Genomic DNA, 16,648 nt, shown 5'->3' with positions numbered 1-16,648 from the left:
GCTTGTCAGTGAACAGTGAAAGAAGCAACACAGTGAGGAGCTCATCTCTGTCACTCTGGTTCCTGTACTGCTTCTTCCCCTCAAATTCACCCCCTGCTGTACAATGACGCAAGAGGTGGATATCAAGTCATATTCCTGTTCTTCTACTGCTTACATATACAAAACATAAATGTAATGATGTCTTAACCACTTAAGACCCGGACCAAAATGCAGGTAAAAGACCAGGCCCCTTTTTGCGTTTCAGCACTGTCGCTTTAACTGACAATTGCGCGGTCGTGCGACGTGGCTCCCAAATAAAATTGGCGTCCTTTTTTTCCCACAAATAGAGCTTTCTTTTGGTGGTATTTGATAACCTCTGCGGTTTTTATTTTTTGCGCTATAAACAAAAATATAGCGACAATTTCGAAAAAAAATACATTTGTTACTTTTTGCTAAAATAAATATCCCCCAAAAACATATTTAAAAAAAAACGTCCTCAGTTTAGGCCGATACGTATTCTTCTACTTATTTTTGGTAAAAAAAAAATCGCAATAAGCGTTTATCGATTGGTTTGCGCAAAATTTATAGCGTTTACAAAATAGGAGATAGTTTTATTGCATTTTTATTATTTTTTTTTTTTTTTACTACTAATGGCTGCGATCAGCGATTTTTTTCATGACTGCGACATTATGGCGGACACTTCAGACAATTTTGACATATTTTTGGGACCATTGTCATTTTCACAGCAAAAATGCATTTAAAATGCATTCTTTATTGTGAAAATGACAGTTGCAGTTTTGGAGTTAACCACAAGGGGGCGCTGAAGGGGTTATGTGTTCCCTAAAGTGTGTTTACAACTGTAGGGGGGTGTGGCTGTAGGTCTGACATCATTGATTGTGCGTCCCTATATTAGGGAACACACAATCGATGACAGCGCCACTGTGAAGAACGGGGAAGCCATGTTTACACGCGGCTCTCCCCGTTCTTCAGCTCCGGGGACTGATCGCAGGACTGTATCGGCGATCGGGTCCGCGAGTCCCACGGCCGAGGTCACGGAGCTTCAGACCGGGTCGCTGGAGAGCGCACCCGACCCGCCACTGGGCTTTATACAATCACGTAAAGGTATGTGATTGTGCCGAGCGGTGCCATTATGCTAACGTATATCGTCGTTAGGCGGTCCTTAAAGTGGATCTAAAGGCTAGATGCTTTTTACCTTATAGGTGTTGTAAAAAGTAAAAAAAAAAAAAAAAGTGTCCATACTTATGTACTCTGTGCAATGGAATCACACAGAGCTGATGGAGAGGCAGAGCCAAGCCACCCAGCTTGGGGGCAAGCCCGCAGGTGTGCCAAAGCATAAAAAACTTCTTAAAAACTGTCTGTGCTTTATTTACTGCTGATTTTTTTTTTGTGAACGAGTAGGGGTACAATGTATTCCATATTTATTCACATTGGGAGAGGGGTTTCGTATCTGGAGCCTCTTCCCACAGACCCCTCCAACCACCGGGCCAGGGTTGTGGGGAAAAGGCCCTTGTTCTCATCAACATGGGGAAAAGGACCCCTTCCACGTTTTCCAAAGTAGTAACAGGACCATTGCAAAATCGCATTGCAGCCACATTGATGTGACTGGATCTCAACCATGCTCAAGACGCACCTGAAATCGCTCTAGCGTGAACGAAGCCTTAATTTACTTTTAATATGCAACTCTTTTCTTCTAAACTTCTGAAAAAGTTCACAGTAAGCAGAGTTTTTTTTTTATATATATATTAGATAGAAAACGGACTGGTTCGTTTAGGTAGGACATCATAACATATAGTAAAACTAAATATTAAGTTAAATGATATAGTAAACATAAAGTTTACTGTAAAAAAAAAAAAAATAGTTGTATGGACAGATTATAACATGTATGGGCAGCCTAAGACACATGTCTAGATTTCCATTACCCATATTTAGGCTGTATAGTACCGAAGAGCATTTGATACAGCTTGCTAGAATATCCCCCTCTTACCCACGGAGCACACACCAAGAAAAGTCACCGAGCAAGGAGAATGAGTGACGGCAGCGCTTGTTACAAAGTCAAGTAAATGATAAAAATGCTTCATCACATTGTACATATTCCACAGGTAAGACAAATAAATGAAACTATTTCATTCAGAAAGGAAAGCATACAAGTTCTAGTTTTGCTGAAAGAGTTAATGTGGATTCAGAAATGAGGGCATTTTGCTTCCACAGAGTGAAACAAGGGGCACTGTGCATGTTTTGCCCTCAGGAAGGAAGTGGTCTGATTACTCCTTCTGGAATGCCAATATTCTCACAGAGGGATGCAGAACACACCCATCTCCATTAGGTAATGCAGGGAAGATGAGTAGGACTGGAGCGAGGAACTAGGCATGTCTGCAACTGATCAGCAGCACAGTGAGCAGAATATGATAAGAGTACAAAGAGGACTTACCACAATCATTTCGGAAGGTTCCAACACAATGCATTCACAGCCACGCCTGAAGCTTCCTGCAGATCGTTTGCCAAAGCTGTAGAAACACCAAACAAAAGAAAACATTGATTAGGAGTAAAAAAAATCATTTCTGCAGGAATGTTAAAATGCGTGCAGTCTAATTCTGGACAATTAAGGGCACACAGATCAGTAATAAATATAGCCTAACAGTACATGTGCAGTACGTTCCGTGAGAAAATGCTTCTTGGAACTGCGAGGTCTCCAGATAGATAAACCATGACTGCAGTTATGATTCCTGTTCACATGCTCCCGACCATTGCTGGACAAGCCTCATGGTGCCTGCGCAAATTATTCCCAGAGAAAACTTTTGACAGATGTTTTTTTACACACAGGCTCCTCCAAATCTAAAGACCTATACATAAAGATGGAATAAATGGAAAACGGAATGCTGTTTGACACCAACCTAGATAAAAGCTTTTGGACGTGCTAAACTCTTTTCTTAAAATAAATAAAAGGAAGAAATTAAAATAATGAAACCCAAAGTCACAAACATGATGAAGCCACTTCCACAGATGTTTCATGAAGCCTTCCTGATCAGCACTTCAGATTAGGGGGTTGCTTTAAAAGAAAGAAACACACATGTCACTGATAGGAGTAATGTGGCAACTGTGGTAGTTGTGTAAGGTCAGCATGACACTGTTTTTGGGATACTGGAAGCTACAAGTCCTATTTTAGATTTGGACTAATCTATCCTTGGCGAATGCATGCCTCAAGGACACATTCTGCCTGGCTTCCAAATACTATCCTGCAGAGGGAACACAGACTGGAAGCTGCATGGAAGGTCCTTCCAATATACTTCAGCACTGAGTAAACGTTTTGAGTGGATGGGTCTGTATTAAGCCCTTTGGGTCAATATTTCAGGGATGAAGATAAATTATATACTAAAGTAAAAGGCCAATCCCGAGTATAAGCCGAGGTACCCAATTTTACCCCCAAAAAATGGGAAAACGTATTGACTCGAGTATAAGCTGAGGGTGAGAATGCAGCAGCTACTGTAAGCGGAAAAGAGGGTCAACAATGCCCATTTGCATGCCTTACTGTCCCCTTTCGCACACCTCACTGTGCCCAACCTCACTGTGCCCATTTGCACTCCTCACTGTGCCCATTGCAACCTGTGCCCAACCTCACTGTGCCCGAGTCAGTGTACCTGAAATTCTTGACAGGCTGCGGGCATCCAATCATTATTTAAAAGTTGCGGTCTCCTCCTGGTCCCGTTCCGCGATAGGTGTTTCCCAGCAGCCTATCACGGACTTCATATCCTCGGACTCCATTTCCCAGCAAACACCGTGTTCAGTGTTCCGCCAATCATGAACGTCTTTTCATCCTCGGACAAGAGAACGTTTGTGATAGGCGGAACACTGAACACGGTGTCTGCTGGGAAACGCCCATCACGGAAGAGACCAGGGGGAAGCTGCGACTTTTAAACAATGGACGCGGACAGCCCTTCAGGTACACTGACTTGAGTATAAGCAGAGGGGTGTATTTTCAGCCCTAAAAAAAGGCTGAAAAACTTGGCTTATACTTGAGTATATACGGTAGGTGCTCGGTGGCTGTTGCACACAAATCATCCCCTTTCATATTTGTGTATATGGCTTGAAGTTGACCACAACCAACCAAAATTATTTATTTGAAAGGACAAGTTATACTATTGTCAGCACAGTATACACCCCTGGAACCCATGCATGCTTTTTACTGGACAGGAAACAAAGTGCATCTAAACCCAAAAACAAACATTTGAAATATTGCAGCCTGGAAGTTCAATTTTCATTTTTCCCTTTATTTTCATCTGCAAAAACCACACTTCTATCCTTTCATGTCTACACTAATTTCCCCATTGTATCTATGGAAGTAACCATATATGTCACACAGACCAGTCTTTGTTAATCTCCGTTACATAGGGCGGTTTTAGGTGATGTATCGTTTCCCATTTAACATAAGCCAAATGCAGTTCAAAAAGTGGACCAGCTGTAATGAGGAAACATCAGAACACTATGAAGAATTCTACGAGGAACTAGAGCCGTGTTTCTCAATCTTCCACCCCCCCCACTCCCCAAGTTGTTTATTGACAAGTTGTTTATTGAATAAAAAAATTCTCAATCTTTTTTAAGTCAAGGCACTCCTTAAAATGATGTACAATCTTGAGCCCCCCCCCCCCCCATTCTAAAATGTCAAAAAACAAAACTAATGGCTTTACATCTCACAGCAACATCCCCACACATAGGGCACCCAATATTATAGAGGTGGTTTATTCTTCCAAAACAATTACACCTTTGTACACTGGTACTGACTAGTTTGCCAATGTTTTACTCAGCTAATGTGACCCAATGAAGAGGGGGAGGGGGCAAACAAGGACGCTGTGGAGATGCCCAACATTCTTCTTCCTAACCGATGACGCTACTGGTTGTTAAGACACCAGTGGCTGGAAGATTGTAATAGTACGCAAAGAAAATTTGTGGCTTTGTGCAACTAAAAGGCGGGCTTAGTCTACATAAATTGGGCACTTTTTGGGCATTTGCCAGGGGACCCCTGAAGAACCATAAAGGCACTAATATATATTTATATTTTTATATATTTATATAATTACAGGGGTCACACATACCATTGGTTCTTGTGAAAGTAAAATCACATGAAGCACCAATCCACCAGCCTTCTAAAAAAAACACCATAGAATTTGCTTTTATAAACCTGCTGTTACAAATTTTTCTAATTTTATGTTCTATCTGGATTACCAGGATCTCTCCCTAGTGGTTATTTATTCCACATCTCTGCAAACATTGTGTTTGTGGGCTGCTTTGTGCTCTATTGGGACAACTTCAGTTATTCAGCAATGTGTTTCTCGTACTGCCTTACTTAATAATGTCAGCTTCAACTGTCTATCCTAAAAAGAAACACCCGTTGTATAATTAACAATGGCTACTTTTTTTTCGTTAAAAAGGAGACCAAACATAGTTACTCATATAACAGAGGAAACAATGTGGCTTATGCAACTGGAAGAAAGACCAAATCTGCCATTAGAACCTAAAGAAATCTAACCTTGACAAGTAAAACAGAGGCCAAACTTTGGCACGCTTACCACACCTTAAACAGCATCCAATGCACTTCAAGGGCATTCACCGCCTTCAATAGCAGTGTTTTTATATGCAATATTACATGGCTTATTCTTTTTTTTTTCAATGCAAAACCGTGCATTTTTTTATTAAAAGATTTGAATGGAGATGCTGCACAAAAGCATATAGTGCGTTTATGACACATTCTGCATTTTTTATAATCTGCCAAACAACAAATAGGCCAAAAAAAGCATAAAAAATGCAAGACGCATGTGCAAAAACACGACGCAAAAAGCACTGCAGAAACAGATCAAAAGCAAACTGCATATGTGTGAAGCAGGCCTAAGAGGTATACTGAAAATATATCACCTTTAACCCTCCTGGCGGTATTCCAGAGTGTGGCTCGGAGTTAAATTTCAGTACCATTAGCGGTAACCCTGAGCCACACTCGGGATTGCATTGCAGAATCGTGGTCCCGATTACTTACCTTGTCACCAGAATCCTGCAATGTCCTGCGCCTGATGCTCTGTGTGCTGTTCTCCATTCCCTGCGAGCAGCTCAATGCATGGGGGGGGGGGGGGGGCCGGCAGAAAATTCAAAAAGTACAAAAAACACAACACATACAGTACACTGTAATCTTACAGATTATATTACTGTATGAAATAATTTCGCCTCCCTTTTGTACCCAGTGCGTTGTCCAGTGTCCTGCATGCAGTTTTACATTATATATATATATATATATATATATATATAATGTTCTTTCTGCCTGGAAAACTGACATTGTCCATAGCAACCAAAAAGTGTCCCTTTACATCAAAAGTGGTTTTAGACCAGCTAGAAAACAGAGACAGTAAATTAGAACACTTGCAGGATTAAGTGATAGTGATTTGAGGGGAAATGTATTTTATTATTATGATATATTATAATTTATGCTTTTGCGTTTCAAACTTTATCATACCCGGGATGTCTACTAGACTCTTGTTTAGTCAGATTTAAGTGAGTTATTACTAAGAATTACAGGCCTACAATATAAAACGCCAAATTTCTATGCAAAACAATGTACCGCTTTAAGATTAAAAAATCTGACATAATCATACCTCCTGGGTGGTTAAAGAAAAACAAAATGCGAATAAGCCTTAATGTGTAATATCATTTATACGTTTTTGGTGCCAATATTTTTTTATCTGCTGGAAAATAGACCATATTTGCAACTGGACCATTGGGTGAAAGGTCATAACTACATGCATTTTGTTAAAGGGGTTATAAATCCCCGAGTTTTTCACCTTAATGCATTCTTTACATGAAGGTGAAAAACCTTCTGTAGCACAGCTGCCCCCCAGAGCCCCCTTTTACTTACCTAAACACGATCGTTCCAGCGACAAAGACGTGCACAGCCGCTCCAGCCACTGTCTCGGCTCTTCATTGCATAGAGCAGGAGCCATTGGCCCCCCGCTGCTGTCAATCTTATCCAGTGACACAGGAGTAGGGGGGAGGGGCCGAGTCCTGCTGTCTGTGTCAATGGATACAGCAGAAGGACACGGGAGCACGCCTGCACGAGTGCCCCAATGGAATGCAGCTCTCAGTGAGGGTACTCGAGAAGAGAAGGAGCCAGGAGCGCCGCTGAGGGTCCCCAGAAGAGGAGGATCGCACAGAGGAGGCAAGTATGACTTTTTTTTATAACAGATAGAAAGCGAACCTTTACAATCCCTTTAAGTTTTTTTGCCAAGCACCTACTCTTTCCCCACTATACGCTTATCATTTGAAGCATTTACCACAGTATTGTGCTCAAAACTTTTGCTACCTTTGGGACAATACTGTATAGATGTTGCACATTATTTGAGTCGCAATGAATCTTATGACTCCTGTGCAGTATGTAAAGCTTCCAACTATTCTTATGCTAGACATCTAAAGTGACCAGAGTAAGGCAGTAACGACCAAAATGAAAAAGTAAAAAGTTATGAATGTATTTTAAAGTGGTTGTAAACCCTTACAGACCACTTTGACCTACAGGTACGCCTAGATTAAGGCTTACCTGTAGGTGCAAGAAATATCTCCTTAACCTACATGGTTAAGGAGCTATTTCCAAGAAAGACGGCACCGATGTCTACGGCGCATGCGCGGGAGTGACTTCATCGCTGCTCCGGCACAGCCACAGTCACAGCGCCGGAGCAGCGATACCCGGAAGTCACTCCGGGTATCATGGCAGCGACGGAGGAGGTGTCCGAGGACCACTGCGGGGGCTTTGTTCGCAGGTAAGTAATTCATAATGAGCTAGTATGCTATGCCTTTGTCTTGCAGGTTTTCTTTTTTTTTTAAGAGAGGGTTTACTTCCTCTTTAAACTTTCCCGTCTAACTTCTGTCCACACTAATCCACGAGTGTTGATCACCAAGGCCGTGCATGCCAGGTCACTAGGAGCATTGTGCTTTTGCTGTGTTTTAGTTCTGATCAATAAACCCACAAGAGTGATCACCTAAACCTTAATCACTATTAACAGTTGTTAGACGGTGTCTGTGGCACAGGCAGGCCTCTCCGTGTCTAGCATGTACACCCCCACACTCAGGTACATCATACGGACTGATAAAAACACCAGTCTTCTAAGAATAGACCTCTGCTTTAACACTGATTGATGACTCTCATAGGTTATGCCACTTAAAGCAATGAACTAAATTTAGCGTTATTAAAACAAATGGCTCATCTAATCAACAAAGTGTGATTAAAAGCACACAGTAACATACAAATGTGATATACCGTGGCTCACCCAATATGCTGGACACAAAACAGCCCCAGATAAGCAGGGAAAGCTGATTACTGGATGAAAAACATATTTAGCATGATAAATTAGGTCAGTGCTGTCCACACAGCAAGACACAGGAACAATAATAGTTACAGCACTTAAAAACTTAACCTACCCCAATACCTTTTCTTAAAGTAATTTATCTAGTGGCTCATGCAGTATGTATATACACACACAGCGGGTAAAATAAGCATTGAACACGTCATAATTTTTCTAGGTAAATGTATTTCTAAAGGTGCCATTGACATGAAATTTACACCACAGATCGGTAACAACCCATGAAATCCATACAAAGAAACCAAAACAAATAAGTTCAGAAGTGAAGTCATGTGTAATAAAATGGAATGACACAGGGAAAAAGTACTGAACACGCTAATTGAAATGTAATACTTTGTACAAAATTATTTGTTGGCAATGACAGCTTGAAGATGCCTCCTGTATAGAGAAACTCGTGGCATGTATTGCTCAGGTGTGATTTTAGCCCTTTCTTCCACACAGACTTCAAATCTTGAAGGTTCCGTGGGATTCTTCTATGAACTTTCCACAGATTTTTCTATTGGATTAAAGTCAGGCGATTGGCTGGGCCATTCTAGCAGATTTATTTTCTTTCCATGAAACCAATTTAGTCTTTGTGTTTGGGATCATTGTCTTGCTGAAATATCCACACTGGTTTCATCTTCATCGTCCTGGTAGATGGCAGCAGGTTTTTTATCAAGAATATCTTGGTACGTTTTTCCATTCATCCTTTCTTCAATGAGTTTTCCCAGTAACGTATGCTGAAAAACAGCCCCACACCATTATGTTCCCACCTCCAATATTTATTGTTGGTATGGGGGTGTTTATGGGGTGATGTGCAGTACAAACTGACCTCCAAACATGATGTGTATTATGGCCTCCAAAGAGTTAAATTTTGACCAGACTATCTTCTCACAGTATTTCACAGGCTTGTCTAAATGTTTTGCCGCAAACTTTAAATGAGCTTCAATATGCTTTTTCTTCAGCAATGGAGTCTTGCGTGGTGAGCGTGCATACAGGCCATGGTGGTTGAGTGCATGACTTATTGTTTTCTTTGAAACAATTGTACCTGCTAATCGCAGGTCTTTCTGAAGCTCTCCACAAGTTGCCCTTGGACAACTCGTCTGATAATTCTTTTCACTCTTCTGACAGAAATATTGCAAGGAGCACCTGGTCATGGCTGTTTTTTCATGAAATTATGTGCGTTCCACTTCCAGATAATGGCCCCAACAGTGCTCACTGGAACATTCAGAAGTTTAGAAATCCTTCCGTAACCAAATGGCATCAGTAGGTTTTGCAACAATAAGGTTGTGAAGGTCTTTAGAGCGGGTAAATAAAATAATTACCCCCCTTTAAAATTATCACATTTTGTTGCTTTGCAGCCTAAAATGAAGACAGACACAGCTTTTGCTTTATCCAGCTGTATTTACTCAGTGCAACACATGGCATCCAAGTGAACAAAACACCACCACCATGTCAGAAAAAAAATAAAATACAGAATCAATGGAAATCAATGGAAAAAGGATCATCCCGATTTCAGTATTTTTTTTGAAAATACAGTTGGCGGCTGTTTGTGGACTGCAGTCTTCAAGTCATTCCACAGATTTTCAATGGGGTTTAAGTCTGGGCTCTGACTAGGCCATGCAAGGACATATACCTTTGTATCCCTTCAACCACTATGTGGTCATTTTTGCTGCGTGCTTTGGGTCATTGTCATGTTGCAAGGTAAACCTCCTTCCAATTGACAACTTTCTGGCAGAGGGCAGCAGATTTTCCTTAAGAATTTGATGGTATTTTGCCCCACCCATTCTTCCTTCTATCCTGACAAGTGCTCAAGTCCCTGCTGCAGAGAAACATCCCCAATAACAGGATATTACCACCTCAAATGCTTTACTTTAGGAATGGTGTTTTTTGGGATGGTGAGCTGCACTGGATTTCCGCCAGACATATCGTTTGGTGTTTAGGCCAAATAATTCAATTTTAGTCTCATCTGATCATTAAGGGGCTTAGCCCAGTGTTCCCCCCCCCCCTTTTTATACATTGTTGTTTTGTGATTAATTGAATTATTGACTGATTGCTTAATCATTTCTAGATGTGCTCCTGATGAAGCAGTGTATACTGCGAAACTAGTTGAGACCAGTATAACCTCCAACCCATCGTGTTGTTCCCCTCTTGGGGTCCTCTATAGTGGTGTTGTATACGGTTATCACCATTTTAATTTTGTATTTTTGTCTTGTTTCAGGTTTTAATAAAATGTATCTTGTGTTTTAAACTTATACCTTTATTCTTATTTTTGTATCTGTACTGCAATAGTCCTATTGACCCCCCTTTCTTTCTTTCTTGGCTCTTTGGTTCGGGGACCTTGGATCCAGTTATTCTATATCTAAAATTCAAGGATGATGGCACCTTTCATTGTAGTATCTATTTACTTCATCTCAGAGGCTCTTATTTCATCTGATCAGAACACCTTTTTCCATGTGGCCTCAGAATCCTCAAGGTACGTTTAAGGTCAACAGAGGGACAGAGGGGGCAGACACAAAATGATTTGCCCCAAGTTCTAATGAGCAATGAATGATAAAGAGAATCCCTAACAAAATTGACATTTTACATGGCACAAACTCCTATTATGTAGCCACGGTGTCTCCCACAGGCCTGCAGTAAACAAAGGTTCAGCCCCACCCTGAACGACGACATGTTGTGATCTAATCCATAGAATAGGAGCAGGAAATCTGTAACTGCAGCGACCACTTCTATCCAAAGCTAAAACCCACAACTAGGTATGTTGCTTCCATGTTACACAGACTGCTTACATATGGGAAATCCAAGTGTCACTGTTGCAACCAACAAAAATGAAGATCTGTTAATACAATTCCGTTTTACATGTTTAAAAAAAAAAAAAATAGGAGTGGATTCAAGATCTAATCCTGAATTGGATATGAAAGGACCAGCCCAAGGGTTTACAAATCAAATAAGGGAATGAATTGTTTGCTGTGATAAAAAACGGAGATCCTTTGAGTTTTTACAAATGACGCAATGGTATAGAACAGGGGTCAAGTCCTGGGGGAAAAAGTGTGGGAACTCCCACCCAAGATCCACTCCCCCACCAAAAAAAAAAAAAAATGATATGCTCATATGCATAATTACTAAACCGCATGTTTTTTTTTCTTTTCGATCCACTGTACCTTAGTAATCCTTTTTGTTACTGGCCGCTTTAGAAAGAAGTTCTTTCTAAATCCTGTGATAACTCATGGCAGACCTCCGCAATGTCTCCTGGGAACAATGACAAAAGCTCCCAGGAGACATTGCGGCATTGAGGAAGTGACGGAATACCCGCGCACTACCCAATGAATCCATATACAGGAAGCAGCCAGTAACAAAGGATTACTAAGGTTCGTCTGCCCCTGACAGTGACTCGAGCTGGGCATCGCCGATTAGCGAAGGATTGGCTCGGCTGCTCTTGTCCTACAAAGGGAACCGAGTTCCTGCTGTGAAAAAGTGCAGGAACTCCATTCCCACGCGTTCCCGCAGGACTTGAGCCCTGGTATAGAACCATTTGAATAGATATTAGCGTCTGTCAAGAACCCTCTTTTTAGCTGCAGCTTACATCCTCCCCCTAATTATCCCAAAGATAAGTAAAGTGGACGTCAGCTTTTTCTTATTTATATAGCGTTTCTCTTAAATTTGTTAAAATCTACATCTTCATTTTTACAGACAGAACTGTTGAGCTATAATTCCATTAAAAAATGCATGAGAGCAGCTTTTTTAGCAAAGCGCATTCTCCTTGACCCCATTCTGACAAAAGCTATGGTGCTTCCTTCATCAATACACACTTTCAGCTTTTCTAATGCCTCCACAACCCTTTCAAGTGGAGCTTCTCCTGGGTCTGACAGGACTTGGAAAACTTTGCAGGGAATTAAAATGCTTCTGTGATGCTACAGAAGTTAACTTTGGCAGATTTCATTGCCTCAGTCAGACAGATCGCTGCGCAAACATTCCAGCAAGGCAACCAGAGGTCAAACAGAGTCAGAAATGACCAGGTGATGCAGCAGGTAGCAAGATAAAATCAGCATGTAAACAATGACCAAATAATTCCTCTTCACTGCATTTCAATGTGATAAACAAATGTTATTATCTTCAGTCTATTATGAATGCTGCTGCCGGGCTTATACACCTTACTAACCGATCTCTGCCAATCTCTTCACTGGCTTCCACTAGCCCAATGTATAAACTTCAAAATACTAACCAAAACGTACAAGGTCATCCACAACCTCGCCCCCAGCTACATCACCAATCTTATTTTCAGAGATCGCCCTAATCGTCCTCTACACTCTTTCCAGGGTGTCTTGCTCTCTAACTCCCTTGTTACCTCCTCCCAAGCCCATCTCCATTACTTTTCCAGAACCTCTCCCATCCTCTGGAACTCCCTACCCCAATATGTGTGGTCAGCTTCTACCCTGGCTGCCTTTAGGCGATCCTTGAAAACTCATTTATTCAGGGCAGGCTACCCCATTGCCCCTTAAAAAGCTGTACTTGAGTAACCTCCACCAGATCATCCCCTGCATCTATTACCTTTTGTACCATCTCCCCCTCCATTTAGATTGTAAGCTCCATGAGAAAGGCCCCCCTCTATTCCTTCTGTATTGTAATTGTACTGTCCCCCCCTTATTATGTAAAGCTCTGTGCAAACTGTTGGCGCTATAGCAATCCTGTATAAAAATACATTTTGTGTGCATGGCCAATTAGCCACACCAGTTAGCAGGATAATGTCCTCCTAGGCTCCACTGAAAACTCCACAGTAGGGATGAGCTCCGGCGTGTTTGCACAGTCCGCGCACAGAGACCGCCAGGAAGTCTGCACGGCACTGCGCTAATCACAGGCAGGGAGACATTGTCCCGATGCTCAGCTGCAGAGATTGGGAAATGTCTCACTGCCTGTGGTTAGCACAGCGCCCTGCAGACTTCCTGGCGGGCTCTGCACGTGGAGTGTGCAAACACGCCGGAGCTCATCCCTACTCCACAGCAGTGCAGCAGGTCATTGACACATTATCTGGTTTCCCAAAGTGTGCAACTGATGCAGAATTGAAGAGTTTAAGGTGCTGCATTGGGCTGACTATGGACAGTCAATGTACACGTAAACGCTGGGTATTTTCAAGTGAAACTACCTAAAAGGCACCAAGTGTCCAAAATATGTATTTTAAATCTGTTTTTATTGCCAAAGAATGTACAATTTTATTTAGACAATGTTGTCTTTAATATGTGACATTGGATATTGGAGTGCTTAAGCATGTAGCTAAACTTCTAGCCAAGTTATCAACTTATGATTAAAAAAATTGAAGGAAAAAAGTGGACAGGAGATGTGTGACTGCCAAAGAGGATATGTGCGGGGCAGTGTTAGCCATGCAGGATGCAGTACAGAGACAGGAGCATCAAATCTAGTAAATGGGCCTCAAGAGGCCATGATTGGAGATTAGACCTCCCTGCATAACACGTGTTCTCTCAGCGAAGGCTAAACTAGAAAGCTGTAATAGAAAACATTACAAACCCCTCCTATCATAAATCCAAAATCAAAGGGAAACAAAAAACACACAGCATTACTCAGCTCATCTTATCCTTGAATTAGCGGATAATAATTGTAATTATCAAAGACCAACCAAGGATGGGAAAAGGAATCAGGAGAGATTATTTACTTTATTTCCAAATTCAGGATTAGTGCAGCTATTATTGTCTTCTCTTTGTGTTTATTCCTGAGTAGCGTCTCTCTCGAGAAGAGATTCTCTGTGCAGTGACAGAAAATGCCAGAATGAACAAAAGGCACAATGCACTGCCTGTATACTATATTGATGAGCTTTTTAAAAGATCGCAATTACTAATCATTTGCTCATTTAGGTTGTCTTACTAAAATGTTAAATTCATCTGTAATAATTGTCAGCTCACATAGATCTCAAACACTTTAGATGCAATCATTTTTATTAAAGTTTACAATACAAAGAACAATTGTCTTGGCTTTACATTGGGCATCATACAACTTCTGTAGGGAGTCAAGCAGTACATTCAGTAAATCAATCTCTAACACTTTACACCGAAATTTCAGTCAAACACACAAATTAACAGGATATACTTAAAAAAAAAATGTTTTTAAAGCCAAACACCAACAAAAATACGTTTGCAATATACTCTCCACTCCGATGCCGTCATCTTCTCCAAGGTCCAGGCTGGGAGTGATCCCTCACATAAAATACAGGGCCATCAACCCTATATTGTAAGGGGTGGGGGCGAGCCTGGGACCATGGAGAAGAGCAGCTAATGGAGGAGGCTGTCGGGGGGGGGGGGGGGGTACACTCCTCAAGCAATGTAAAAGGTAATAACAGCCTTTTCTACAGCCCCCTGCACATAAGAATTTAAACTTTGCAGTGGTGTGGAGTGGCCCATGTCAAAAGTATTTATTTTTATGTTGTGCCCGCCCAGAGTTGGGCTTTAAATGTAACTAACATATAAGTATCAATATTTCTATTGGTATCAGCCTCCTGTGATCCCATACACAGCAAAAACATAAGCCCTGTAAACACATGCCCAATATTGGGTGGTATCGGCTGTAGAAACCGGCTGACATTCGGCCTGTGTGTACGGCAGTCAGTCCGGTTTCTGACGAAGGGGCATATCCAAAAAAAGTCTGCCAAATCGGCATGACCAGTGGCAATGGCTCAGAGCGGTCTGGCGGGGGAACCATACCCCTGTCAGAACACAATAGCTCAACGGGGGGAGATTGATGTACTAACATTGGATCGTTAGTACAGCAGCTCCTCCCAAGCTCTTCAGTTTGTCTGCCGGGAGGTCTGCCAGGACACCAAGCCCTGTGGCATATCTGCACATGCATAGTATCCAGGAGATCTGCCGGGACACTAAGCCCTGTGGCATATCTGCACATGCATAGTATCCAGGAGATCTGCCGGGACACTAAGCCCTGTGGCATATCTGCACATGCATAGTATCCAGGAGATCTGCCGGGACACTAAGCCCTGTGGCACATCTGCACATGCATAGTATCCAGGAGATCTGCCGGGACACTAAGCCCTGTGGCACATCTGCACATGCATAGTATCCAGGAGATCTGCCGGGACACTAAGCCCTGTGGCATATCTGCACATGCATAGTGTCCAGGAGATCTGCCGGGACACTAAGCCCTGTGGCATATCTGCACATGCATAGTATCCAGGAGATCTGCCGGGACACTAAGCCCTGTGGCATATCTGCACATGCATAGTGTCCAGGAGATCTGCCGGGACACTAAGCCCTGTGGCATATCTGCACATGCATAGTATCCAGGAGATCTGCCGGGACACTAAGCCCTGTGGCATATCTGCACATGCATAGTATCCAGGAGATCTGCCGGGACACTAAGCCCTGTGGCATATCTGCACATGCATAGTATCCAGGAGATCTGCCGGGACACTAAGCCCTGTGGCACATCTGTGCATGTACAGAATCCGGGAGAGGAAATATGAACATCCTTCACGACTACACAAGTAGTAGGAAAGTGCTGCTTTGCAGCTCCAAAAATCCATTGAATTAAAAAAATAAAAGTACATGCATTATCCAAATCTGAGAGAAGAAAGGGGAGGAGGAAGGGCAAAACTAAAAGTAATTTAGGGTGAAGGTCTGCTGTAATGCAGCTTTGCATTCATTAGACAGTCATTAACTTAATTTTTAAATACAACTGGGAAAGATGTCTGTTAGCCAATCAGGTAAGCTGCGTGCAAATATTCTGGGGAAAAAAATGAGAGCAGAGTGAGCAGAAGGATTACCTCATCAGTCTACTGCTGCTTCTTCCATGTCAGCAAATTGGGGGCAGGGTGGTATCAGCAGTGTAACTGAGAACGTGGTGTCATCCGTCTGGCTGTGATATGTGTCAGAGGCCTGTGTAAATCTCACAACTGAAGACAGAAATGCAAATCCTTTGGCATATAAAATAGCTCTCTTATATGCCAATGTGTATTTAGAGGTTTGTCTGGAGTTCAGCTTTAAAGACAAGAGAAAAGCGGAGACGTCAAAGCCTAAACTGCAAAGATCAGAGGGCAAGTATCTGACCTGTCAGCAGAAAAAAAAGACCCCAATTATTTGAGCTTCTTTCAACATGTAGAGCTGCAGGCAATATCTAACCATCCTAACACCATTTCACCCAACACAATAAATTGTGTGAAAAGTCATACTGATGGCCAATATCACAAATGCAGCCATTCTCTATCTACCTACAGGCCTGTAACGTGGAAAAAAAACATGGAATGGTGCGATATTGTTAGAATAGTA

The 16,648-nt window shown here is 42.0% G+C and overlaps 1 protein-coding gene across 12 annotated transcripts in view; it reads right to left on the bottom strand.

Moving 5' to 3' along the window:
* Positions 1-16,648, bottom strand: part of RAPGEF2 (Rap guanine nucleotide exchange factor 2) — a 336,977-nt gene that overhangs the window by 127,485 nt on the left and 192,844 nt on the right. For all 12 annotated transcript variants that reach the window (XM_040332432.1, XM_040332519.1, XM_040332527.1 and 9 more), the window contains one exon: positions 2,429-2,504. In XM_040332432.1, the coding sequence (XP_040188366.1) occupies positions 2,429-2,504 (76 nt within the window). The remainder of the gene's footprint in view (positions 1-2,428; positions 2,505-16,648) is intronic.

This window comes from Rana temporaria, chromosome 1 (assembly GCF_905171775.1).
Source record: "Rana temporaria chromosome 1, aRanTem1.1, whole genome shotgun sequence".
NCBI lineage: Eukaryota > Metazoa > Chordata > Amphibia > Anura > Ranidae > Rana > Rana temporaria.
Note: the sequence above shows the minus strand (reverse complement) of the source record. Positions and strands in the feature narration are given on the sequence as shown.